General features: G+C 62.0%; 1 protein-coding gene across 4 annotated transcripts in view; it reads left to right on the top strand.

The window, feature by feature from the left end:
- The window catches only part of PEBP4 (phosphatidylethanolamine binding protein 4), a 95,047-nt gene extending 71,162 nt beyond the window's left edge, over positions 1 to 23,885 (top strand). The window contains exons 4-7 of one of the 4 annotated variants that reach the window (XM_054225100.1): positions 12,820 to 12,865; positions 14,087 to 14,460; positions 15,072 to 15,188; positions 22,959 to 23,885. In XM_054225100.1, the coding sequence (XP_054081075.1) occupies positions 12,820 to 12,865; positions 14,087 to 14,460; positions 15,072 to 15,188; positions 22,959 to 22,985 (564 nt within the window). In that variant the 3' untranslated portion in view covers positions 22,986 to 23,885. The remainder of the gene's footprint in view (positions 1 to 12,819; positions 12,866 to 14,086; positions 14,461 to 15,071; positions 15,189 to 22,958) is intronic. The other 3 variants (XM_054225099.1, XM_054225102.1, XM_054225101.1) reach the window with 3 other exon arrangements.
- Positions 23,886 to 24,503: the final 618 nt, after the last annotated feature.

The raw sequence follows: 24,503 nt of genomic DNA, 5'->3' as shown, positions 1-24,503 counted from the left end.
GGGGTGGGGGATGCTTTTATGGCTGAATGAAAAGTGGTCCTGGTGGGCTAAAAACTATCGGTCACACACCCCGGACGCGCGTATGGAAATATTTGCCGGGGTTTAGGCGCTTATAAATACATTTTTCCGCTCTTGGGGATGACCGGCCGTCGCCTGACGCGTGTCCTGCCGGGCTGGGGTGTGGGGGGGTGGACTGGGGGGGTTTGCCGGCAGGCGAAGGGTTACTCAGCCCCATCTGCTCGGCTCCCTCCCCATTTCACAAGGGCGGGTTTGGAGTTTTACTACAAGTTTCAGACAATGAAGGTGTGTCTGCGCTCGGTGCCTGGTTTGCCCGGCGCGTAGGCGTCGGGTTCAGCGCCGTCTTGTCAACACTTGAATATGTTGAGCATCACTCACGGGGCATTCTGTAAGAAACCTATTAAGTTAATTACCGAGGCTCACACTGTGTGTGTGTGCGTGTGTGTGTGAGAGCGAGCGAGCGTGTGTGCCTCTCCTGTAAAAATTTGGCTTTCTTCGTTGCAAGACACTTCTCTGATGCAAGCACCCGGCCTCATGGTGTGATGACATCTTGTCTGCTGCTGTAACTGATACGGGGCTCGCCGCCTGCCAGCCAGGGAGCCTTTCAGCTGGTTGTGGGGTCAAGGTGGGACCCCCCGCCCTGCCTCCCTCGGGGATGCCCACCCAGACGTAGGGACCCGCCGCGGCGCCCCTGCGGTGGCCCTGGTTAGGGGGGTTAGGATGTAGATCGGTCCTAAATCCCTGGGGTTTGAACCCCAACCGGGCCGAGCATCCCCGTAGGTTACGGCGGTTGGCTTTCTACCATCATTTCTGCTCCACCCGAGTTCCTGGGAAAATGTATTTTGGATCCCCTTGGTTTGGGAAGAGGGATGGGGAGGGACCTCTCGGCCTTTGTATTTGCACCGCCACCCAAAAGTGGCCCGAAATAATTGGGGCTGGAGCAGGGGACCTATTCTTGCTGGGGCTCGGGGGGCAATCTGTCCCATTCCCAGTGGCCCCGTCCCATTCCCGGTGGCAGGAAAGCACGGTGTGTGCAAGGGGACAGCACAGAAATAGCCTCCAGTGGCACCGATGAGCGTCCCTGGGGGCAGATTCCCCCTCTGCTTCTCCTCCACGGGCCTCTCTGCTGCTTTTGCATCCCCCGCCCTGCCCCGGGCAAGGAGCCGTGGGTCTGAGCCCCGGCCTGGATTAGGAGCGGGGATGTTCGAGCGAGGCCGGAATGCCGTGAGCAGCAGCACGTGTCTGCCCTGCCCAACCCCAGCCGAAACGGGGCTGCCGCACGCCTCGCCGCCCCCGAAATCCATATAAAAAAATGAGTTTTCCCTCGCCGGAGCCCAAGCCAGGGTAGGGAGCAGGGCGAATTGCTGGCTGCTGGCTCCCAACGCGGTTTTTTTTTTTTTTTTTTTTTTTTTTGGGGGGGGGGGTGGGGAGGCGCATGGGGCATTGCACAAACAGCCCCCGGCGCTTGCACGCGCCCCAGGTAGGGCGGCTCGGCCCCCTCCTTCCCGCGCCCGAGAGCATCCCACGGGAACCCGGATCCGGTGGACTTTTATGGAAGAAAGGGAAGTCCATGGCACTGCCGCGGCCGCCGGAGCAGCCTTGGCAGCCGCAAGGCTGAGAGCTCGCCAGCCCGGGCTGTTGTGCCGTTAACCCCTCATCCTCGGGGCGGGGGGTGCCAGATCTCCGCCTGGGTGCCAGTCTTTGGTGGGGGGGTGTGTGTATGGGGGGGGGGGGGGGGATGTCAGCAGCCCCGGTGCGGGTCTGCCTTGAGGTGGGGGCTATAGGATGCTCAGCAGCAAAACGCGCCGGCGAGAAGGCGCGCTTGGCTCTTTCCCATCGTCTAAATCCATGCAAAAAGGCTCATGAGCCTCCCAAAGCCCTCATCCTTCCAGAATCACACAGACACGCATCCCCGAAAAAAAATAACAAGCAGGAGGGAAGCGGGGAGGGGGAAGAACTCGCGCAGGATGTTTCCTGTTGGAGTTTCTGCCGTCCCAAGGGCAGCTCCGGACTCTCCCCGCGCACGCTGCCAAGTCCCGCCGTCAGGAAGCGGCTTTGGAGGTGGTTGTTGTCGAGGGGTGTGTGTGGGGGGAAAGGACGGACGGGACACAACGGAGAAGCCGAGCTCACGGCAGCCCGGATGCGCTGGCGGGGGCCAGACAGCACGTTCCCCCTCCCGGCGGGTCCCGGCCAGGGCTGTCGTCATCAGATGCAAAAGGGGAGAGAGTTTTTTTGGCCGACGGAAGGAGCCCCAAAAAAAAAAAAAAAAAAAAAAAAAAAAATTAAAAAAAAAAAATTAAAGAAAAATCAACCCACCCACCCCACACCCCCCCCAACCCCACACAACCCCAGCACTCCCATCAGATTAAGTGAAGCCGAAATACCGAAATAGCCAAGTTGGCCCAGAGCGGTAGCAGGGCTGGCACGCGCGGGCTTTGATCCGCCCCCGCGCCCGGGAAGGTGCCTGGGCCGGGGATCAGACACCCCGGGGAGGAGGAATTTGCAGGGGAGGACTGCGGCGTGCGTACGCACCCCCGGCCACCCTCCATCCCTGAGGTTACCCCCCCCCCAACCCCGGCTTGGCTGCCAGCGTGGGATGCAGCATCCCCGTAGCCACCATCCCCATCTGCCTCCCGAGCCACCGGGCGCTGTTGGTAGCCATCACTGGGTGTCCCCCTCCCAAAATGTGGGCTCGTGCCCCGGTTTCATGCCCTGGGCTCTCAACCCCAGTTGTCGCCGGCACATCGCCGCGGACCCGGCCTTTGCGTCACATCAGCAGTGCGAAAACCCGCTCCGAAATGCAGGATTCCCCCCCCGGAGAGGCAGGACAGGGTGCGTCTTTTGGGAAGAGTGGCTGGAAAACGTCAGGTTTTGGGGTGCTCCTCCAGCTTTGCAGCGCGATGCGAGGCGGCGGGGCTGTGTTTTCATCCTCGTCGGAGCCTCCCGTCCCCTCTGGGAGTAGCCGCGGCTCGGTCCCGTGCGCCGAGCATCCTGCCCTCCTCGCCATCCTTTCCCCATGGACCACGTGGAAGCCCGGAGCATCCCTGCCAGCCTGGTTGTGCCTCGTGCAGGGATGCACAGTCCGCGCGCGGGGATTTTCGGCCCCACGTGCCCCATAGATGTCTTTATTACTGTTTATTACCGCCTGGATGGTGGAGGGGAATGTGCCGGTGCTTTGCAACCACCCGAGAAAATTCGTTCCTGTCCCCAAAGGCAAAGAAGCCAGTGGAGTCTCCCGGGGGTGCATCCTCATGGTTGTCCCGTGCCTGGCCCCAGGGATGGGTTTCAGTGCACAGAACGGGGCTACAGGCCTTTTAAACGACTTGAATTAGGCAAAATTTGGTGTTTCTCCAAGAATCCTCCGGAAATCTGCTGCTGGAAAAGCAAGCTCATCTTAAAGCTACACGCACGGGGAGCAAACAAGTTTTCCACCCTCAAAGAACCAGGACGGAAAAGACCTTCTCAGTCCCACCCGGCCCTTTTTCTGGCCAGTTCAAGCTTGTTCCCCGCGTTGAAATCTCGGGAGGGTTGAAATCTCTCGTACTTGCACCTTTCTCCGGAGTTTTTGCAGCGTTTTGCGGCTGCCCCATCAGACTTGGGGGCCGTGGGAGTGTCCCAGCGAGTGTTGGGGGGCATGAAGGGGCACCTGCCCCCCCCCCAGCTCCATGGGGTGGACAGGGGGAGATCCTGGTGGCCCTCCTGGGGAAGGACCGGGCTTGTGCCAAACCCCAGTGCAGCAGCCGCGCGGGGCCATGCAGGTGTGGTGTCGGGGGAAAATCCTTTTTGAGACCCTGACGGGGCAAAAAACTCGGTGAGGGGCAAAAAAAAACCCTTCACCTTCTGCCCCCCTGCACCTGAGCCATCCTCAGACCTTCCCCCTCCTCTTATTCCTTCTCCTCCTCCTCCTCCCCACCCAGCGCCCCTTCCCACCCCCCGGCAAGGCAGCATCCGTCCTTATCCCACCGGCAGCAAGGAGGCAGGGGATGCTCCTGGGGGAGGTCCGGGATGGACGGCGTGTGGGACGAAGCCCACCCCAGCCCTCCCCTCGGTGGGGCAGCACCGGGCCAGTGGGTCACGGTGACTCATCCGGCTCCGCCGTGAGCTCGCCCGCAATTGCAACACCGCCGGGATGTGAAAACCCAGCCAGCCGCCGAGCCCGGCATCCACGCAGCTTCCTAACACGCCCCTGGGGTTGCTATCAACATCCCTGTTGTTCTTAGCAATCGCATCCATCATTTATCATCCCAGTTTACAACAGAGGCCCAGGGGGCTGGCAGACGGGGTGTAACCGCGCGGGAGGCGATCGCCACGCTCTCCAAAAGGGGCTTTTTGGAGACTTTTGGACCCAAAAAGGGCGCACCGGGGTGCAGCCACCCCACCGTGGGCTGCTGCCTGCTCCCTGCCTGCTGTTCCCTGCTCCCTGCCCACTGGTCCCTGCTCCCTGCCCTCTGTTCCCTGCTCCCTGCCCTCTGTTCCCTGCTCCCTGCCTGCTGCTGCTCCAGCTTTCGGCTACCACCAGCGAAATCAAGGCCGAGCCAGCGCAGACAGCCATGGGAGCACATACAACCCTTTCCGTAAGCTGACTTAAATTGTCCATTTATTCCACCAGTGCCATTTTCTTGCCTGGTGCTTCTCCGCCGGGGATGCAGGAGAGAAGGGGTGGCAGGGAAAAGTCCTGCTCCTGGTTTCTTGGCAAGCCAGCCACCCTCAGCTCCCACATCTGTCACTTCTGTCCTGGCAAAGCCACGTCTCGCCTGCCCCCCTGCAGCCCATGCACTTGCAGAAGGGATTCCTCTCTCTTTTCCTCTTTGCTGGATTAAACTCCTAAGTGACTCCATGACTGAGATACTGATGTTGTCCACTTGGATATCTGTAAAGCCTTTGATACGGTCCTCCGTAACATCCTTTTTGCTAAACTGGAGACCAGGACAAGCAGCTCGGCTGCGCGTCTGGGGCCGGAGCCCAGCATCCTTCATCCCATTCCCTCCCCTTTGCCTCTGTAATACCACAGGTGCTTTAAAACAAAACGAAACGAAACAAAAGCCCCCTTTTTTTTTTTTCCCTTTTCTTTTTTTTTTTTTTTTTTTTTTTTTTTGGCAACCGAAGTGGGTTTTGGCTGCAGTTTCAAAAACCATTCCAGGTGTCATCAACAGCCTCCGCCCCGCTGGCTCGGACCCCTCACCTACAGCGTTAGGGAACGGCGCAGATGGGCAGAGCGCCTGTGCCAGCAACGCCTAAGCCAGGCAGGTTATCTGTCGCTGCCTGGAAATCCACCCAGCAGAGCCTCCCTCTTTTGAAACGGGATCTTCTGGCACCGGGAACGGCTTCTAGGAGGCAGGCAGGAGCCCGGTGAAGGTCTCTGCGGCGCGCGGATCCTGACCGGTTCGGGTTATTAAGCGCGGCATTTTGTCTCTGCTGCTTTCACGTGCCTAGATTTAAAAAATCTCGCAAAAGAGCCAAGCACCGGGCTGATTTATGTTTATTTTGCTTACTTAATAACCCTAGAGCATGTCCTTCCCTGGGGCATTAGGGTGTATCAGACAAGCATTAATTTAAATTACAACCATGCCCGATATTTATTTTTTAATATGTTTTTATGGTAGCCTTCCCCATTTGTAGCGATCTAGAAGAAAAGCCGATCCACGCCGAGAAGCTGCAATCGCCACCTAATAATCCTAAAAGCAACCAGGGTAAACCGTTGGCGATGCCGACCCCGGGAAGCCGGAGGAGAGGCTCTTTGGAGCCGTGTCGGAGCGGTGACATCCCAGCGTGGCCACCGGGTCCTGCTCCGACCCCGGGGACCCGGGGGTGGCAAAGGGACCCCTCGAGCTGCTTCTGTTCCTTGGGGACCCTCGGGGACTCGCCCTGAGCTTTCCCAGGGGCTCTGAGGAGCCTGGGTTCGTTTGTGCGGATGAGGCCGTGTCGCGCATCGGCGCGCACTCCTGCAGCATCACCGACTCGGCGGTCACTGGGAGACGCCGAGAAACGGTGTCCTGGTGCGATGCTGATATTAAAAACGCCGAGTTTCGGTGTTTGTCGTGGCGTCAGCCCACAAACAGGCAGATCCGTCGGCTGCGGGGTACAAATCCGTCCGGGTTTAGCTACTCCTCACCGCTCACTGAGCTTCTGGATTTGCCCTAAAGAGAAGTTCCACGCAGGAAAAAATACACCTTTTCCACTCTTTCTGTGCCCATATGTGGCTCGGATGTAGTTTATCAGACTTTCGCGCTCGGTTTGACAGCGAACAAGCCAAATATCACCCGGAACGGTGAAACGCCATGAGACTTAAAGGAAATTAAAATAATGGGGCTCAGGCTACGGGTGATGGGGGGCTGGCAGCCGGCGATGGGGTAATCGCACGTATCCCGCCTCGGCAGATCCCCGGGGACACGGGGCTGGACCGCGCGTCGCTGGAGCCTGCCGAGAGGAGCAGGAGGCTCTGGAGCAGCGGATTAATCTCCTGTCATTTGCACGCATGAAAAGCAAAGTGGCTGAGCAATTAAAGAGCCGGGAGGGAAGTCAGGCTGGAGGCGTGGGGTACCCGCGTCGCGGCAGCGGGGGGATGCTGGGCATCATTGCCGCCTCGGGGCCGGGGTCGCCTGTGCCACGTCTCCAGCTGTGCCAGGGGAGGGAAACCAGCTCTGAGCAAACGCCGAGGGCCCTGAGTCATCCAGAGGATCCGGGAACTGGGGCTACGGGGAAGCACCGGGGAGCAGGAGGCTGAGGATAAGGTGTGGGGTTGGGAAAGCTGGGCTGGTTCCAAAGGGAAGGGGAGGTTTCTCCAGGTTTGGGGCGCGATGGGATCCAGCATCGGCTCTGGGTGCTCTGCTGGGCTTCGCTGGGGGTTTACCTGTGGCCTCAGGGACACAACCCTCGGTGTCCTCCCTGCAGTGTGGTGACCGAGGTTCTCCCAGCGCAGGGCTGAGCACGTGGAGACGAAGCAGGAGAGGGCTCAGGAGTCCTGGGATGTGCCGGGGGGCAGCAGGAGGGGTGCAGGGAGCTGCATCCCCGGGGCTGGACAGCCAAAAGCATGTGTGTGGGGTATCAGGACATTCAAAATCCTCAATTTCCCAGTTTTCCTCATGATTTACCCGGTCAGCAGCCAGCAGGCGTGATGGCCGGGCCGGGCAGTGTGGTACCGACTGGGGTGAGCTGGTTCTGCTGCAACGCTGGAAACTGCAGCCTTGTTAAAGCCAAACGGCTGCGTTCTGGGGGCTTTGGTTTCCTCCGGAGTGTGCGAGTGCAGGTGAGCGTGCGGGTGGATCGGGGTGCACAGGGCCAAGCACGGACCGCAGCAGGACACGGGGATGCCAGGGAGCATCCTTGCTCCCTGTGTCACCAGTTCTCCACAAACCTCCATTGCCATGAGCAACGGGGTCTTTTCCCACCATTGCCCACGCTAAGTGGTGGGGATGAGCCTGGACGTTTCTGGGAGCTGGGATAGGAGCGATCCTCGGTGGAAAGAGACCTGGGAGTCCTGGGGGACAACGGGATGACCATGAGCCAGCGATGGGCCCTGGCGGCCAAGAAGGCCAGGGGCATCCTGGGGGGCATCCAGAAGAGCGTGGCCAGCAGGTGGAGGGAGGTCATCCTCCCCCTCGGCTCTGACCCAAGGAGGCCCCATCTGGAGCCCTGGGTCCAGTTCTGGGTTCCCCGGTTCCAGAAGGACAGGGAACTGCTGGAGAGGGGACAGCAAAGGGCCACCAAGAGGACGAGGGGATGGGAACATCTCTCTGATGGGGAAAGGCTGAGAGATTTGGGGCTCTTCAGTCTGGAAAAAAGACGACTGAGGGGGGATCTTATCAACGCTGATCAATACTTCAAGGGGGGGTGTCAGGAGGACAGGGCCAGGCTCTTCTCAGTGGTGCCCAGGGACAGGACAAGGGGTAACGGGCACAAACGTGACCGTGGGAAGTTCCATCTCAAGACGAGGAGGAACTTCTTTGCTGTGAGGGTGGCAGAGCCCTGGCACAGGCTGCCCAGAGAGGTGGGGGAGTCTCCGTCTCTGGAGACATCCCAACCCCGCCTGGAGGCGTCCCTGTGCCACCTGCTCTGGGTGACCCTGCTCTGGCCGGGGGCTGGACGAGGGGATCTCCAGAGGTCCCTTCCCACCCTATGGTTTTATGGTTCTAAGTCATTCCCTGCTCTGGGAATCTGCTGTTAAAACACTTTTCTGAGTAATACTGAGCCCTTCCCCACCTTGCCCTTCCCTCCTGGCAGCACAGGGATGTCCCCGGATGGAGGTGACATCCCCACATCGGTGGGTTTTTCTTCCACAAACTCCTTCCGTGTCTTTCTCCGTATTTTTCTATTTCTCCGAATCCCTTTCCCGATGGAGGGAATGCGACGCGACTGCGCCAAGCTTTAATTCAGCGGCATAACAACGTTGCCTTAACGGGATGTGACATTTATTATTTAAAAAAAAAAAAAAGGGGATTTGCCCGGTCAGCTGCCAGTCTCCTCCAGGCACGAAACTCCAGTTTGATGGTGATCGGAAAAGCAAGGGAGGTCTGGAGCCATGCCAGCAGGGAGAGGGTCAGCATGGCGTGGGTGAACTGGGGGGATTCAGGACCATCCCGTATCCCGGCGCTGGGATCAATGTGGGAGACAGTTAAAATGCATCCGAGCTGGGAAACACCGGAGACTGGGAGCGCTGGGAGCTCGCCGGGCCCATCCCTGCTCTCTCATGGCCTCCGTCCGCGCCGAGAGAATCGGAGGGAGAGTTTCTCTTGGACTGGGGTTTCTTTTTTCTCAAGTTTTTTGTTGGAAAGCGGGATGAGCCTGGACATTTCTGGGAGCTGGGATAGGAGCGATCCTCATTGCTGGCGCTGGCTTTGGCGGAGAGGAGGAAAACCCAAAGCGTGCGCCTTCCCCTGCAAGGCCAGGGCTGAACAGATCCGTATCCGGCCGCAATGAGCATCTTATTCCTTTATCCCGCCTTTGAGCCTCCGCTCCGCTTGCAGGAGGCTGGATCGCCATCCCGGCGGCTCTGCCCTGCCCGGGATGCTCCCGAGAGCCAATTCCTAAATCCTGACCTCATTAGAAAGATCACAGAAAGAGAGAATAACGAATCTGGGCTCCCGGCTGTGCCGGCTTTGAAGCCGCCTTTCCTCCCCGCCGTGCCGTCAAGCTAGCGCGCCGTAAGCGAGCAGCGCGGGAGGAGCCCTGTTTGTTCGGGGATTAACTTCCCCACTTGCCTAATTGTTGGTTAATCGTATCAGCGGGCCGGCACCGTGGCTGCCACCCCGTGGGTCTTGTCCCCCCGGCACCCAGATGTGTCCCCCGGGGTCCCCCTGTCAGCCCCGGGTGCGGGTTGGGGTGCGCTCCCGGGGAGGTGGCGGCAGCCCTGCCCCGCTCCGCCGCGCAGCCCTGGGTCCCATCCGTCATCTGTTTGTCCTGGTCCCCTGCCAGCGATTGTGCCGATTCCCACACCCACTTTCCATAACCCTCCGTCCTCGCCCGGGCGAATCGCTGGCGCGCTCGCCAGCCATCCCTTTCCCCTCCTCTCCGATGGGATCAGACACGTCCTGGAGAGGGGGAAGAAAAGAAAAGGGGGAGGGGGGGGGGGAGGAAAAAAAAAAAGATCAAGAGGAAAACAAAATGTGACTCACTGCCTTCTTAATTTATTTGTATTTATTTATTCCCCCCCACCGCGCCCTACGCTGCGACGTGCAACGCTAAGGCGATCTACCGGAGAGCCTCGGCACAGCCGGTGTCCGGCTCGGCAAAGGGATGTCAGGAATAGGGGGGAATTAATTTTCTCCACTCTTTTGGCCAAGGAAAAGAGCACAGAGAGGAGGTCCTGGCACAGGAATTGTGTGGCGTGGATTTTTAAGGCTGTCCGGGTCTTCGCATGAGCATCCCAGCAGCATCCAGTGCTCCACCAGCATCCCATGTCCCACCAGCATCCCATGTCCCAGCAGCATCCCGTGTCCCAGCAGCATCCCCTATCCCAGCAGCATCCCGTGTCCCACCAGCACTCAACACTGCGCGGCACGGACCGGAGGGTGGAAATATCTAATTCCACCTCCTACACTGTGTCCTCGGCGGGGGGAAAAAAGAAAAAGAGAAGATAAAAGGCTGGGAAGCTCAAATGGTGTCATTAGGAACTATTAATGCTCTCATAAAAGGGCATTAATAAACGCGGCAGCTCATCAGCGTCCATTAGCTCCGCTCGTGGCAGGGATCTTCGGGGGCCGCCGGCGTGCAATGCTCCCCTCGCCCTCGCTGGCATTTCAGCAGCGGGGCAAGGGGCTGGAGGGGGGGTTTATTCCTCCCTGCCAACTGTTTCCACCCCCCCCCCAACAGCAGGACCCTGGGAGGGAAAGCTCGCAGGAGCAAGCGGGGCTTCACCCCCGACCCCGCCGTCCTCTCCTGCAGCCCGTCGCGAGCAGCGTTTGCTCCCTTGCTTCCAGAATAGCTGTTTACTATTAAAAAAAAAAAAAAAAAAAGAAACAAAACCAAAACAAAACCAAGGCAGGGTTTCCAGTGCTCGTCCTTATTTTCTCCCTCCCGCCCTCTTCCTGTTCTCGCCTCTTAAAAGGAGCTTTATCCTTTGACTCTCCCATCCCCGGGGCTAGCCAGAACCCACTGCATCTCGGGGCGAGCAGGCAACCCACATGGGCAGGCAGGAAAACAGGGAGGAGGCCCCGGCCTCTCCCGATAAGCCCATGGCAAAGCCAGGAATAGCAGCGAGGTCCCCACACGGGAGCAGCCCTACCCTCACCGGAGAGAGAGGGAAAAACCAACCAACCCTCCATCCCTGCCTTTGAAGAGCTGGGGCTGGCAACTGGCCTGGCTGCATGGCGAGCTGGGGCTCTGCTGCGAGCTTCCTCGGCTAGCCCGGCCCCGTAGTCGAGATGGGCACATCTGGGGGGGGGGACAGACACAGCTGGAGGGGCTGGGCGTGCAGGGCTGGGTAGAGCAGATGTGCACATCTGGATGGAGGAGGCACGCACGTCGGCCGGGCGGAGCAGGCGTGGAATGGAGCAGAAGCTGGGGGGGGGAGCTGGGGAAGCACATCTGGATGGAGCGGGTGTGTACATTTGGATGGAGGGAGCAGGCATATGCATCTGGATGGGGTGGGTGTGCACATCTGGACGGAGCGGGCCTGAGCATCTGCATGGAGTTGGGTGTGCACATACGGGTGGAGCGGGCACGCACATCTGGATGGAAGGAGCAGATGCACCCATCTGGACAAGTGGGCCTGCACATCTGGATAGAGCCAGTCCAAGCATCTGCATGGAGCGGGCACACACATCCAGATGGAAGGAGCAGACGTACACATCTGGATGGAGTGGGCACGTGCATCCAGATGGAGCAGGCCTGAGCATTGGGATGGAGCAGGCACGCACATCTGGGTGGAGTGGGCCTGAGCATCAGGAAGGAGCAGGCCTGCACATCTGGAAGGAGCGCGGTCTGATCATCCCGATGGAGCAGGCACACACAGCTGGATGGAGCAGGCCTGAGCATCAGAATGGAGCAGGCGTGCACATCTGGATGGAGCGGGCCCATGTGGGCAGACCGGGCAGGGAGAGAGCAGCCAGCGCAGCCCCATGGCCTCGTGTGTCCCCCCCAGGACACCCCGGGGTGCTTCTCCCCGGCAGCCTGCGCGCCGCCTTCCCCTCCCGCTGGGAGCCGAGGCATCCGAACCTGCCCCTCGCTGCCCAAAACCTTAGTCATCCCCTCTCTGTCGTCGGGATATTTTCGGCTCCGGCTGCCAAGGTGGCAAGCCAGCGGCGGGGAGCCGATAGCCAGGGACCCGAGCGGCATCCCCGTGACCTTCGCCGTGCCACCGGCAGCTTGCCGGAGGCTGTCACCAGCCGTGACTCTGTGCAGAGCAGGTTTCTTTGGGGAGAAAGCGAAGCTTTGATCCCGAAGAGCCGGGCAACCGACCGTGTTCCCCGCGTGCACTTTTGCTGGCAATTATCTGATGCATCATTTTTTTTTTATTTTTTTTTTCCGGGGTAATAACTCCCCGGGCAGGTTAGGACGGAGGAGCCCTGGCAGCGGCGCGTGTGTGGGCAGGACTGGAATAACGGGTGCCGTAGGAGAGGATTTACGAGCGCTGGGAGGTGGGGGCCGCCCGGGAATAGCACAGCAGGTCAGGGGTGAGGTGGCTTGTGCGGGGCCAGGATGCGGCCAAAGCTCCTGCCGCCATCCCCTTCCCATTAATCCATTCCTGGCGGGATGCTCGGTGGTCCTCCAGTCCCAGCAGAGCCAAACCCGCCGGGCAGTGGGGATTTCTCGCCGGGCAGGAGTTTCGGTTGAGAGCAAAACTGTCGTGACGGGGCAAAGCTTTGTCGCGGGAACACCGGTGCAAATCGCCGCGGTTCTCCGCTGCCGGCCTCTTCCCGGCCGGGACGGTTCACCCATCCCCAACACCAGTGTGCCCAGTGGCGCCGAGGCTTTTAATGGGGCTGTTGTGGCTTTCCCAGTATGCCACAGCCTGGATCACCGGTCCGGCTCACCAGACCACTGGCCCCCCCCGCCGTGCGCGGGTGACAGCATGGTGACAGCATCGCCTGTGCGCCAGAGCACCACGTGTCGAGCCTCTAAATCCCAAATAACCCAAAAAGCCCCCGGCGCACTCCTTACACCCTGGCCCAGCCATGCCCCACCCCCCCACCCCCCCCAAGGTTTGCTCCCTTTGCCAGGAAAACACCCAAAATGTTGGAGAACAAACACCTGGGGAGATGCGGGTGCAGCCGGGGGGTGGGGGGTGAGGAGGGGTCTGTCCCCCTACATCCTTCTCCCGGGGGGCCTCGGTAGCATCTCACCCCCCTCTTCTTGTCCTTTCAGGGTGCGGATCTGAGGACTGGGGACATCAAAGGGCGCGTGCTGACGGGTGAGTGCAGACCCCGATGGGCGACACAGAGGGGGGACACGGGGGGGGGGGGTCCCAGAGCCCGGGCCGGGAGCCGGGAGGAGGCGGTGGCAGAGCTGGTTGTCCCCGGCGGGGACGAGCACGCCAGGACACGAGGGAGGGACGCGAGGGGCTCCCGCTGGGCGCGCTCTGAAATAGGAGCCACTTTTTCTCTTCTTTTTCTAGAGGCAAAAGTGGTTAAAAAAACTCCCCAGCGGTTGGAAGAGCTCCAAACCAGTGTGAAAAGGCGGCGGGGGGAGGAGGATGGGGGGGGGAAATACAATCAAAAAGAAAAAACAGGAGATAAAAGCGGGTGAATCCCAACAACTTCTGTGATGTTGCACCAACAAAGACTTTCAGCTCCAAACAGAGCAGCCGCAGCTCAGGGGGGTGACACCCCCAGGGAGCTGGGCCGGGGGGACCGGGGGCTCGCCCGGCTGTGGGCACACGAGTCCTGGAGGAGCTTCAGCCTCTTGTCCCTTGGCGGGGACAAGACGGAGGATGAGGGACGGCAGCGTGGAGCTTCGGGGAGTGTCTCACAGAATCACAGAATGACCGAGTGGCCGGGGTGGGAAGGGACCTCTGGAGATCACCCCGTCCAACCCCCGGCCAGAGCAGGGTCACCCAGAGCAGGTGGCACAGGGACGCTTCCAGGCGGGTTTGGGATGTCTCCAGAGACGGAGACTCCCCCACCTCTCTGGGCAGCCTGTGCCAGGGCTCTGCCACCCTCACAGCAAAGAAGTTCCTCCTCGTCTTGAGATGGAACTTCCCACGGTCAAGTTTGTGCCCGTTACCCCTTGTCCTGTCCCCGGGCACCACTGAGAAGAGCCTGGCCCCGTCCTCCTGACACCCCCCCTTGAAGTATTGATCAGCGTTGATAAGGTCCCCCCTCAGCCATCTTTTTTCCAGACTGAAGAGCCCCAAATCCCTCAGCCTCTCCCCATCAGAGAGATGTTCCAGTCCCCTCATCCTCTTGGTGGCCCTTTGCTGTCCCCTCTCCAGCCGTTCCCTGTCCTTCTGGAACCGGGGAGCCCAGAACTGGACCCAGGGCTCCAGATGGGGCCTCCCCAGGGCGGAGCAGAGGGGGAGGATGACCTCCCTCCACCTGCTGGCCACGGTCTTCTGGATGCCCCCCAGGATGCCCCTGGCCTTCTTGGCGGCCAGGGCCCATCGCTGGCTCATGGTCATCCCGTTGTCCCCCAGGACTCCCAGGTCTCTCTCCACAGAGCTGCTCTCCAGCAGGTCACCCCCAACCTGCCCTGGTCTCCCCGGGGATGTCCCTCTCCTGGGGACAACCAGCCCTCTCCGGTGATGGTGCACTTACACCCCCCGGCCAGCTGCGGGCCCCACGTCTGGGCAGCTGTGCTCTTCTCGGTTGGGTTAAGGGCACACATGCAGCACGCGGTGCAGCCCGGGGGATGTACCCACCTGCGCCCCGAACATCTGCAGCGACGTGGGGAAACGACGCTGCACCTCCAGCACCTGGGAACCCACCGCTCCCACCACAAGAGCATCGTCCCCCGCCAAATCTGGGTGCGGGAGGACTTCAAAACCACCCCCCTGGAGCCCGGCCAGCGGTGTGTGGGGCACCCTGCACCCCCATGGGGCAGCCGGGAGGGCGAGGGGTGCTGGGCTGGCTGCTGGGGGTCTCAGGCTTGTCCCCACGGCAGGTCCCCGCATGGCTCTCCCCAGGGGAGGCTGCACCCAGAAAGGGGGTGACATGGAGGGGGCACGGCGGGGGTGGCACAGGGATGGGAAGGGTGATGGAGGCGAGGTCGGGGCGCTCAGCGGGGAGGCGAGGAGCACCCCGGGGCTCTCAAGTTGAAAGAGGAGGAGGAGGAGAAGGAGGAGAGGGCGGTGGCTGGCGCAGCGGGAGGTTGGGGGCAGGTTATTTCAGGAGAGGGAAAACAGGAGCTCCCCCCGCCCCGGGCAGAGCTGGGGGGTGAAACGGGTGGTGAAAAGGCAGGGGGTGGGTTTGGGGGGGCACGGCAGCTGCTTTTGCCGGTGAAACACCTGCGGTGCCAAGCGCTTTCTCCCTCCAGCCCCACGCGAAGAGGGGGGGTGGTGCTGGGTGGGAGAGCCGGTCCCAGGCTGGAGTTGTTGGGGGGGGGGGTGATGGGTGCGCGGTTCCGGTGGGGAGCGGGTGCTGCTCGGAGGGATGCTCAGCCATTATCTTTTGCATCCCCAGATTACGTCCGGCCCACGCCCCCGCCCCGCAGCGGGTACCACCGCTACCAGCTCCGCCTGTACGAGCAGCCGGCCCAGGTGGCCATCGCCCTCAGCCCCCAGGAGTGGGTCTCGCTGGGTAAGGAGCGGCCGTGCCCTCGCCGTCCACCCCACGGGGCTTTCCCGGGGGTACGGATACCGCCATGCGTCGGGAGATGCCAGAAGTGGGGGATACCAGACGTGGGGGATGCCAGAAGTGCCAGGCTGGGGATGCTATTTTGGTGCAAATGGACTCCAAATCCTCACACGGGAGGCGGGGGGGGTGTTAAGTCCTCGCAAGGCGGCGGAAACCTTCGGCAAAACGGCTGGTAACGGCCTGGCTAGTGGGATCGGAAGCAGGGAGAGATCTCGGCGGCGGTGAAATGGGGCTGAGTCCTCGCTGGCACGTCCCCATCGGCCCCATCCCGCCCCCCCCCCCCCCCAAAAAAAGGTCGCTGGAGTTGCATCACCACCACCTCGGAGGGAGGCAGATAGGGATCAGCCACGGAGATGATGGTTTAGCAAGGGATTGCTCAAACCGGGCTGACACAACGCCCGCCAACTCCCAGCTCCCCGCCGCCTCCCCAAATCCCGCGCGCCGCCGGTGGAGGACGTCTATCCCCCAAACCGCGATGGGACCGTTCCCGCTGCTTCATCCCGCGTGGGATGGGGGTGGCCCCTGGGACCCTCGTCCGGGGCGAGGACCCATCCTGCAAAATGCGAGGGGTGGGTTCCTTCGCCGGCGGGAGCCAGGCAGCCCCGGGGAGGGGAACGCGGGGCACCGCGGTTCACGTGGCCTCGGCAAGGGAAATTTCAAAACTTTCCCAGCCGGGACCACACGAGCGCGGCTCGATCGGCAGGTCAGGTCGGTGCCTCTCGCCTGCGCCGGCCTGACTCAGCCCTGCCCCGCGTTAACCGACGCCGCGCGGCACCCCCCGGGGAAAGGCGAACGGCGGCGGGGTGGCTCCGGGGACATCACCGTCCCCACAACGTCCCCATGCCGGGAGAGACATCCGCCCGGCAGGTGCGGGGCTGGGATGCTGGTCCCGTGGCCGGAGCGGGGCCACTGCTGCTGCTGCTGCGAGTTTCTCTGCGGGCTATTTCTGCCCTTCGCTTTGCTTTCTGGCTCATTAGCTCTGCTTCTTAACGACGTGCGTTTGAAGCCACCACCACCCCCCGCCAGCGGAGAGGGGCACTTCCCCGGCCCCTCGTCCCCGGCGTGGTTGGAGGAGGGGGCTCCACTGCTGTCACCCGGGGCCACGCACCCGCATCCCGAGGCTGGGAAGGGAGGCTGGGACACCTTTTCCCTGATAAATCCCCTTATTTGCAGGATGTGTGGCTCCAGCCCCCAAATTTCATACCCAAAGGGGTCCAGCCATCAGATCCGTGTGTCCTACGGAATATCAACCCCTGTACCCCATGGCACAGGGAGGCTGGGAAGGGAAGCTGGGAAGGGAAGCTGGGAAGGGAGGCTGGGATACCTTTTTCCAGATAAATCCCCTTATTAGCAAGATGTGCGATGCCAGCCCCCAAATTTCATACCCAAAGGGGTCTATCCACCAGACCCACGTGTCCTGCGGAAGACCCCTCCCTGTCCCCCTGACCCCGGAGGCACAGGGAGGCTGGGATGGGAGGCTGGGACACCGTTTTCCAGATAAATCCCCTTATTTGCAGGATGTGCGGCTCCAGCCCCCAAATTTCATACCCAAAGGGGTCCAGCCACCAGACCCACATGTCCTGCAGAAGATCCACCCCCCGTCCCCCCGTCCCCGAGGTGCAGGGTGGCCGAGTGCTCCCTCTCCGTCCCATCCTCAAGTTTCTCGGCTCTTCCCGGGCTCCCTGGGAAAGACCCGTGAAAACGGCAGCGGATATTTCCTCCGCAACATCTGATGCCGAGCGTCGCCGTTTGTCAGCCAGCTGCGGCTGTCTCTCGGTGGAGGCTGGTATTTAAGTAGTTGGTTGAAGGTTATTTTTAACCATTTCACTGCTGCATCCCATCCTCAGCTGGATTGAGCCCATCTCTAGAATTCCCAGGGCCGCCGTCGAGTGGGGCGTGAGCCCTAAAAGCAGACAAAGGATGAGATTTTGGTGTCTGAAAGGTTTTGAGTAAATCCATCCCCAGGGAGCATGGTGGGACGGACACCGATGGAACCACCAGCCCTGTGTGGCTGAGTGATGGGATCTGGCCCCGTGGTGCGAAGAGGAGCAAACGCACATGGAAACAAGGTCCAGTGGAGGGACACGGAGATGCTGGGAGGGCTGGAGCCCCTCTGCTGTGGGGACAGGCTGAGAGAGCTGGGGGGGTTCAGCCTGGAGAAGAGAAGGCTCCGGGGAGACCTTGGAGCCCCTTCCAGGCCCTAAAGGGGCTCCAGGAAAGCTGGGGAGGGACTCTGGAGCAGGGAGGGGAGCCATGGGACGAGGGGGAAGGGTTTTACACTGACAGAGGGGAGATTGAGATGAGATCTGGGGAAGAAATTGTTTGCTGTGAGGAGGGTGAGCCCCTGGCCCAGGTTGCCCAGAGAAGCTGTGGCTGCCCCATCCCTGGAGGGGTTCAAGGGCAGGTTGGCCGGGGCTTGGAGCAACCTGGGCTGGTGGGAGGTGTCCCTGCCCAGGGCAGGGGGTGGCACTGGGTGGTCCTGAAGGTCCCTTCCAGCCCAAACCATTCCGTGATTCTAAGGAGAGCCTGACCCCAGCAGACCACTGAGAAACTCAGCCAGCTCCTCCACGGCTCTGGCTTGGTCCTCTCCTGCGGTATGAGATGCAGGTTCGGCCGGCGATGCTGCAGGCACAGTTTGCAGCCTTCCTCGGGGTTTTCCATCTTGCTCGGCCTTCAGCCAGCCCCTTCTTCTTGCTTTTATTTCGCCCTACATCTGCTGGCTGCCATGTCTCCATCTCACCAGAGATGGTGGCACCCATCGTCGCCAGGCGCTAAGGCTGGAGAGGGAGAGATGTCCTGACCAGAGCATCCAGCCCAGCCTCCGGATGCATCCAGCGCCGCATCCCTGTGCCGTGCATCCATCCCTCCAACAGCTGGTCCCCTGGTAGAGCCCGCCTGGGGAGAAGATGGAGCAGAGCAGCTCCCTCCTTCACCCTCCACCCAGGCACAGCCATGGGATGCGTTTTGCTGGCCCAACTGGGAAAAGGTGCTGGGCCAAGCGGGGCCGAACTGGGGAAGGCGGTGTGTGCCAGGCGGGATGGCAGGAGCTCGGCGGCAGAGCCGAGAGGCCAGAGCCTCCAGAAGAGGGCACTAAACCAGGGCCTGCCCGTCCCCGCTGCTCGGAAAGAGCCATTCCTTGTGCAAACCTTTGGGAAACCATAAAGCAAGGGGCAACGGCAAGTGTGGAAAATAAATCCGTGCCGCTTCTCCCCCCCTCTCCCCCCCCAACACCCGGCTTTGCGGTGCCGGCAGCTCAAGGGGAGCGAGGACGGCTCCGCGGTGGCTCCGGTGCCCACCCTGCCGTGGTGGGGTCCCGGCTGGGGTGGCACCCATGGGGAAAGGGTCGGGTGCCGTGCCCGAGGGCGCGCGGGCTGGCGGTGGCAGAGACGGAGGGGGGGCTGCAGCACCCCGCTCCTGTCCCCCCCCGGCCGCCGCCAGCGCTCCCCGGCGCTGCTGGCAATGGTGAAATCGGTTGTTTACGGCAGAGGTGTTTCTCCAGGGCGGCTGTTGAGCAAAAAGACTTGTTTCATCAGGAAAAAAAACCAAACCAAACCAAAACGCCCTGATCCTTCTCCGCGAGCGTTTCTGATCAATCCCGGCACTGGCCATTTCTCCCTGCGCGACCGTGGGCTGATAACTCTCTTGGAGCCTCAGTTTCTCCATTGGAGTCTGATTCACTCCGCTTTTTTTTTTTTTTTTTTGCAGCTTTGCAACTAAATCGTGGCTGGGCACCAGCCCTGTCCCCGCTTGGGACCGGGGATGGAGACCCTTGGGGTGTCCCCGAGGCCGTACGGGCACCGCCAGGCGGTGCAAAGCCCTTCCTCCCTCCTCGCCCCGCTTCCCTGCCCGAGCCGGGAAGGTTTTTACAAGCCGTGTTTGTGTTTTGGCGAGATGCGAGATAATAAGTTGTGGTCTGCAAAATGTCAAAGCCACCCCGCGCTCTCCATCCGGCGCTGGGGCTCCGCCGCAACGAGCCGCGGGAAACTCCCTCGGCCGGGGGGAATTCGGGCATCCAGGGAACCCCGGCTGCGGCGGGGTGGCACGGTGGCGCTGGGGACCTTCTCGCCCATCTGCAGCCTGCGGGAGGATGGAGACCATTTGTTTCCTTTCCTTTGTGGGGGAACTTTAATTAGCACAAAATCTGGAGGCTTAATTGTACCTACCGGGCAGTGCCGTATCTCCCTCCACTTCCACCCTGCCATGTCCCAGTGCCAGGTGCCCGCCAGCTCTGGTGAGCACGGGGAGATGCTCCTCAGCATCCCCAAACCCCGTCCTGCCCCAGAAAGGCATTTTACACCTGGGAATGGACTTTTGCCTCCCAGAAATGTTGCCTCTGGGAAGCGGCAAGTCCTTTGGGAAGGGGGGACCAGGGGTGAGCCCGGCTGTGTGCCCTCACCGTGTTGTCTCCATCCCTCCCCTCCTCCCTCGGAAAGGTATTTTACACCTGGAAAAGGACTTTTGCCTCCCAGAAATGTTGCCTCTGGGAAGCAGCAAGTCCTTTGGGAAGGAGAGGCCTGGCTGGGTGCCCTCCCCGTGTCACCATCCCTCTCCTCCTCCTGCCCCAGAAAGGCATTTTACACCTGGGAATGGACTTTTGCCTCCCAGAAATGTTGCCTCTGGGAAGCGGCAAGTCCTTTGGGAAGCGGGGACCAGGGATGAGCCTGGCTGAGCGCCCTCCCCGTGTCTCCATCCCTCTCCGGCTTCTCATCGGGGCCACAGCATTGACTCATGAGCCGATCTCATGCGCCTCCGATCTGCCCAGCTGGAAAATCGGGTCGGACCGGGCCCCGGTGGGGAGGGAAAGGCTGCGGCTGGGACGGGAGGCGGCGAAGGGCTTGCGGGAAGTGCATGATCCCAGCCAAAGTCCCCGGGTGTCAGTTAATGGTGACCAAAGCAGCTGGCGGCCTCCCGCCTACCTTCGCTGGGTCATCATTAATCTTGGCAGAAAAGCATCAGGGCTCCTATCAAGGGAGAACGGCCCCGCGGATGAGGCTGATGAATTACAGCCGGACACGTGGCCCCGGCACGGCAGAGACCAGTGGTTTTGGGGGCGGGGGGTGGCAGAGCTGTGAAACAGCCCCGTGCCCACGTCACCTGTGGGGCTGGGGGGTCCCTGAGCTCCCCGAGCCCAGCGGCTGCCTCGTGCCTCAGTTTCCCCAGCCGGCACGCAGGGATCAGGCGGCGGCCGCACGTGTGGGTGTCAGCCGGGCGCTCCTCGTCCTGCGGTGGGTGCTCGGATAAGGGTCAAGCGCGATGATATAATCCTCCGGGAAACCAGCTTGAAAGCGGACCCGGCCACGGATGAAACGTGGCATTGTTTCGGTGGGGAGGGAGAGGGGACGGCAGCACCGCGACCTCAGCTCCCTGGCCACCCCCCCGCCCCGCTCCATGGTCCCGGTGACCCATGGCCGGTGCAGCAGCATGATTTGGGATGCTTTGCAGTGGGACATCACCCGGGGGGTGCCGGATGTCGTTCTGGGATGGGGCACCCAGTGTGGGGATGCGCCACGGCGCGTCAACTTGGCGGGGGGCACGCGGACCCCCAGGCTCGGTAGCCACATGGTGCATCACCCCTTTTGCCACACCGGCGGCTGCTCCCGGGGGTTTTCCCTGCGGCCGGTCCCGGCTCCCCGCGAGGGACGGGCACAACCGGTGCGATGGCAGGGAGGAAAGTAGGTCAGGAAAAACCCTCGCCCCACGCGTGGGGGCGAGAGCCGGGGCTGTTGCCTACAGCGGCTCTGCCTTCATCCCCCCCCCCCCTCACCCCCCCGGCTCCTTTCATCCGCGCCTCTCCGGGGGCTTCACCCACATCAATGGCAGCTCCCGGCACCCCTGGGAGACGGGGGTCCCGTGGGGCGCCGGCCGCTCTCCCCCCGGGGGCTTTCCCAGCGCTTTGAAACCCTGTGGATGAAAGGGCTGAGGGCGCAGCGGGAGCATCCCACCCCCCCACGCCCCCCCCCGAGACCCCTTCCCCGGGTGCCACGCTCACCGGGACCCCTGGAGCTCAGAGCGGGGATGGATTGAGACCCCCCAACCCTCCTTGCCAGGGTGTTATTTGGGGATGGACATGGCGGGGCTCACAGCCATTGCCAGGCTTGGCAGCGGCACCGGCAAACCCAAAGCCCCCTCGGGATGAGCCAGAGCTGCTGGAAATGTGGCTGCGTGTCCCGGATGGCAGTGACCCCGGTGTGGCACAGCGGCACTGACCTTGTCCTCGGCTTCCCTGGGGACATCTGGGACCCCCCCAGCTACACACGGCCTGACTGGATATTAGGAAAAATGTCTTCACTGAAAGGGTTATCACACATCGGAACAGGCTGCCCAGGGAAGCGGCGGAATCACCATCCCTGGAGGGATTTAAAAGCCGGGCAGACGTGGTGCGGAGGGACATGGGTCAGTGGTGGTTCGGGCAGTGTTGGGGTGATGGTTGGACTCGATGATCTGAAAGGTCCCTTCCAACCCGGACAATTCCATGATTCTGATTCTATCTCCTTGCCCCCGGGGTGCAGGGTCCAGCCTGAGCATCCTGGGTCCTCCTTCCCAGGCGGCGGAGCGTCTCCCCAGCCACATCCTCCTGCTGCTCCAGGAGGTCGCAGGGTGACAGCACCGGGAGTATCTTCAGAGCCCATCGGGGGCTTTTTGGCCACAGGCTGACTCGCTGTCAGGGGGGCAAGCCAGGGGGAGCCGGGCTCCACCAGCGCCCCGAGCCATGGCCGCCCCGCGCGGGGTGATGCAGCAGCTCGGCTTTTGCTCAGCACTTTTGCAAGAGCGAAGGGGATGGTTTGCTCCGGCTTGGGGCTGAGATGCGAAGGCAGATAAGGGCTGCCAGTCTGCAGCGTGACATTAAAGAGCAGCTCCAGGAAGGGGAGAGGAGGGGAGGATGAGTTTCAGATAAACAACGGGCCCCATTTCTCCCCTTCCCCCCCGGTGACACCACAGTCGCGTTCGGTCCCGCGTCCCGCCGAGCAGGGATGGAGGTGGCAGCCTGAGATGCTCGGGTCCGTCGTCGTCACCCCCCGGGGAAAGCCCCTCTGGCCGGGGAGGAGGATGCTCCACCAGCCACCAGCCAGACTCACGCTCGACACTGAGCCCTGGCAGGGGGATTTCTGCCCCGCGGGGGCCGGGCACAAGGGAACCCCTCCTGCCCACCCCCTCGGAGAGGGTTTCCCTGCCACCTCCAGGAAAAACTGAGGCCGGCTCCAGCCACGAGCTGTCCCCGGCATCCTCTGGTCCGGGCAGGTGGCAGAGGACGGGGGTCAGGAACGAAGACCCCCACCCTCAGCTCCATTAACTTGTGGAGCAGCGGCTCGGTGCATGCGAGCTGGGGGGGGGGAGCTGGGCGATCTCCTGCCATCTCCCCCACGTGCTGCCAGGGGATTTCCAGGGTGGGCTCGTAGGAAGCCGTGGGAAGCTCTAAAGGTCCGCAGGGGCGGAAGGGGGGGGTCATGAGAGGAGCCAGCGCCATTTACCCCCAACCTGGGGGACGCTCAGGGCTGGGCTCCCCGTGGCTCCCTGCCCTCTGGCCCCGCGTGGCAGAGCCCGGTGCCCCCCCACCGGCCTGCCGCCGTTCGCAGGATGTGGGCTGCAGCAGGCGGTGCATGGCATGCAGCATGCAGAGCCCCAGCCCGGCCCCGCAGCATGCCCCCCCACCCCACACCCGCCTCCAGCCCCCTCCTCCCAGCCCCGCTCACCCCCTCTCCCCCCTCTCCCCAGGTGCCTGGGCGATGGAGAGCTTCGTGAAGCAGTTTCGGTTGGGCTCCCCGGTGGCTTCAACCCAGTTCCTCACCAAATACTACGAGGATTAGCACCGGCCATCGCGTCGTTCCCCCGCGCAGCTGCACCCCCGCACCCTACAGCCGCCTCCGCCCGGACCGCGAGGAGACCCCACCACCCACCAAGGACGCCCCCACCTTCTACCAGCCCGGCTTCAAAGCAGAACCCCATCCCCTCCACTTCCAAAACCTTGGGTGGGGGGTTCCTTTTCCCCTCCCGGCAGTGTCCCAGCTCACCCTGGGTGTCCCAGGAAGGGTGGCATCACCCTTTTTCCCTCCCCTCGCCCCATTTCTAGCCTGACCCCCAGCATGTCCCGCCTGCACCTTCGAGGGTCTCGAGCTTTAACGCTTGCAGTTTCAGAATAAAAGATGGACGGAGCGCGCGACGTGACCTGGGCTCCTCACCAGCAACGAGCGCGGGGCGATACTGGGACAGCACTGGGCGAATCTGGGTGCTTTGGGGTCCGTGCGGACCGTGGGATGGAGCGGACCCCCTGCATCCAGGGTTGGGGGGGGGACACTGCCAGCAAAACCCTCACAGAGGCGATGCTGGGCATGGCCCGATGTCACCTGGGGGCTGCGGGTGTGGGAGTGGGACCGTGGTGGCCGGCCGGGGGGTGGGCCCTGGGCAGCAGAACGCGGGGTGGCAGCGTGGGAACCAGGCACTGCCCCAGCCTGACTCCGGCCCTGCCCTGCCTTTGCCCTCGCTCGCTGCTTCTCTTGGAAAGCAAAACCGAAATTAAAGCCGTAAATCAGCAGAGCTCTGCCTACTGGCCACTTAGCCGGACCTCCCCTTTAATTAGCTCTTTAATTAGGCTTTCATCTAAGACTTGGGTTTCTCTGAGGCTTGGATTCACCTGCCTGCGAGTCCTCCTCACAGTGTCTCCTTGGTGGCTCCGCTGTGACAAAGCTGATTTTGTCCTGCCGGTGGCCAGGGCTGCATCCAGGAGCGCTTTGAGCAAACCATGGCGAGCAAGACCCTGGGGTGGGGGAAGGTTTTGCAGGCAGGGGAAACTGAGGCACGAGGGAACGACTTCCCGACAGCCGTGCAGGGAGGTCAGGCATCCTTCAGAGGGGGCGGCGATGCTCTTATTGCTGCATCTCACCCCTGCGTCGGTCCCTGGGTCTGTCCCAGAGCAACCTGTTCCCCGCGCAGGAGAGAAAACAGGTCTCCGCCATCCCCTCCTCGCTCCCTGCGCCCGGCTGGCCGCCATCCCCAGCAGCGAGAGCGGCTTTCACTCCATGCCGGGCCGGAGGGGAAAGAATTAAACGTGGCCGGGACTTTCCCTCCAGCAGGAAACGGCTGTTTACCTTGCAGGGGTTGAATCACCGCACGAAGGCGCGTCGCGTGGGTCCCGCAAAGCTCTGCCGGCCTCACGCGCGTGTGTGTGTGTGTCCCGGGAAGGGTTGGGGGGTGCAAGGTGCAAAGGAGGATGCGGGAGATATGGAGGGGTCCCGGCTCGCCCCGGGCACACGGCGCCGGGTG

Source organism: Rissa tridactyla, chromosome 20 (genome assembly GCF_028500815.1).
Source record: "Rissa tridactyla isolate bRisTri1 chromosome 20, bRisTri1.patW.cur.20221130, whole genome shotgun sequence".
NCBI lineage: Eukaryota > Metazoa > Chordata > Aves > Charadriiformes > Laridae > Rissa > Rissa tridactyla.
Note: the sequence above shows the minus strand (reverse complement) of the source record. Positions and strands in the feature narration are given on the sequence as shown.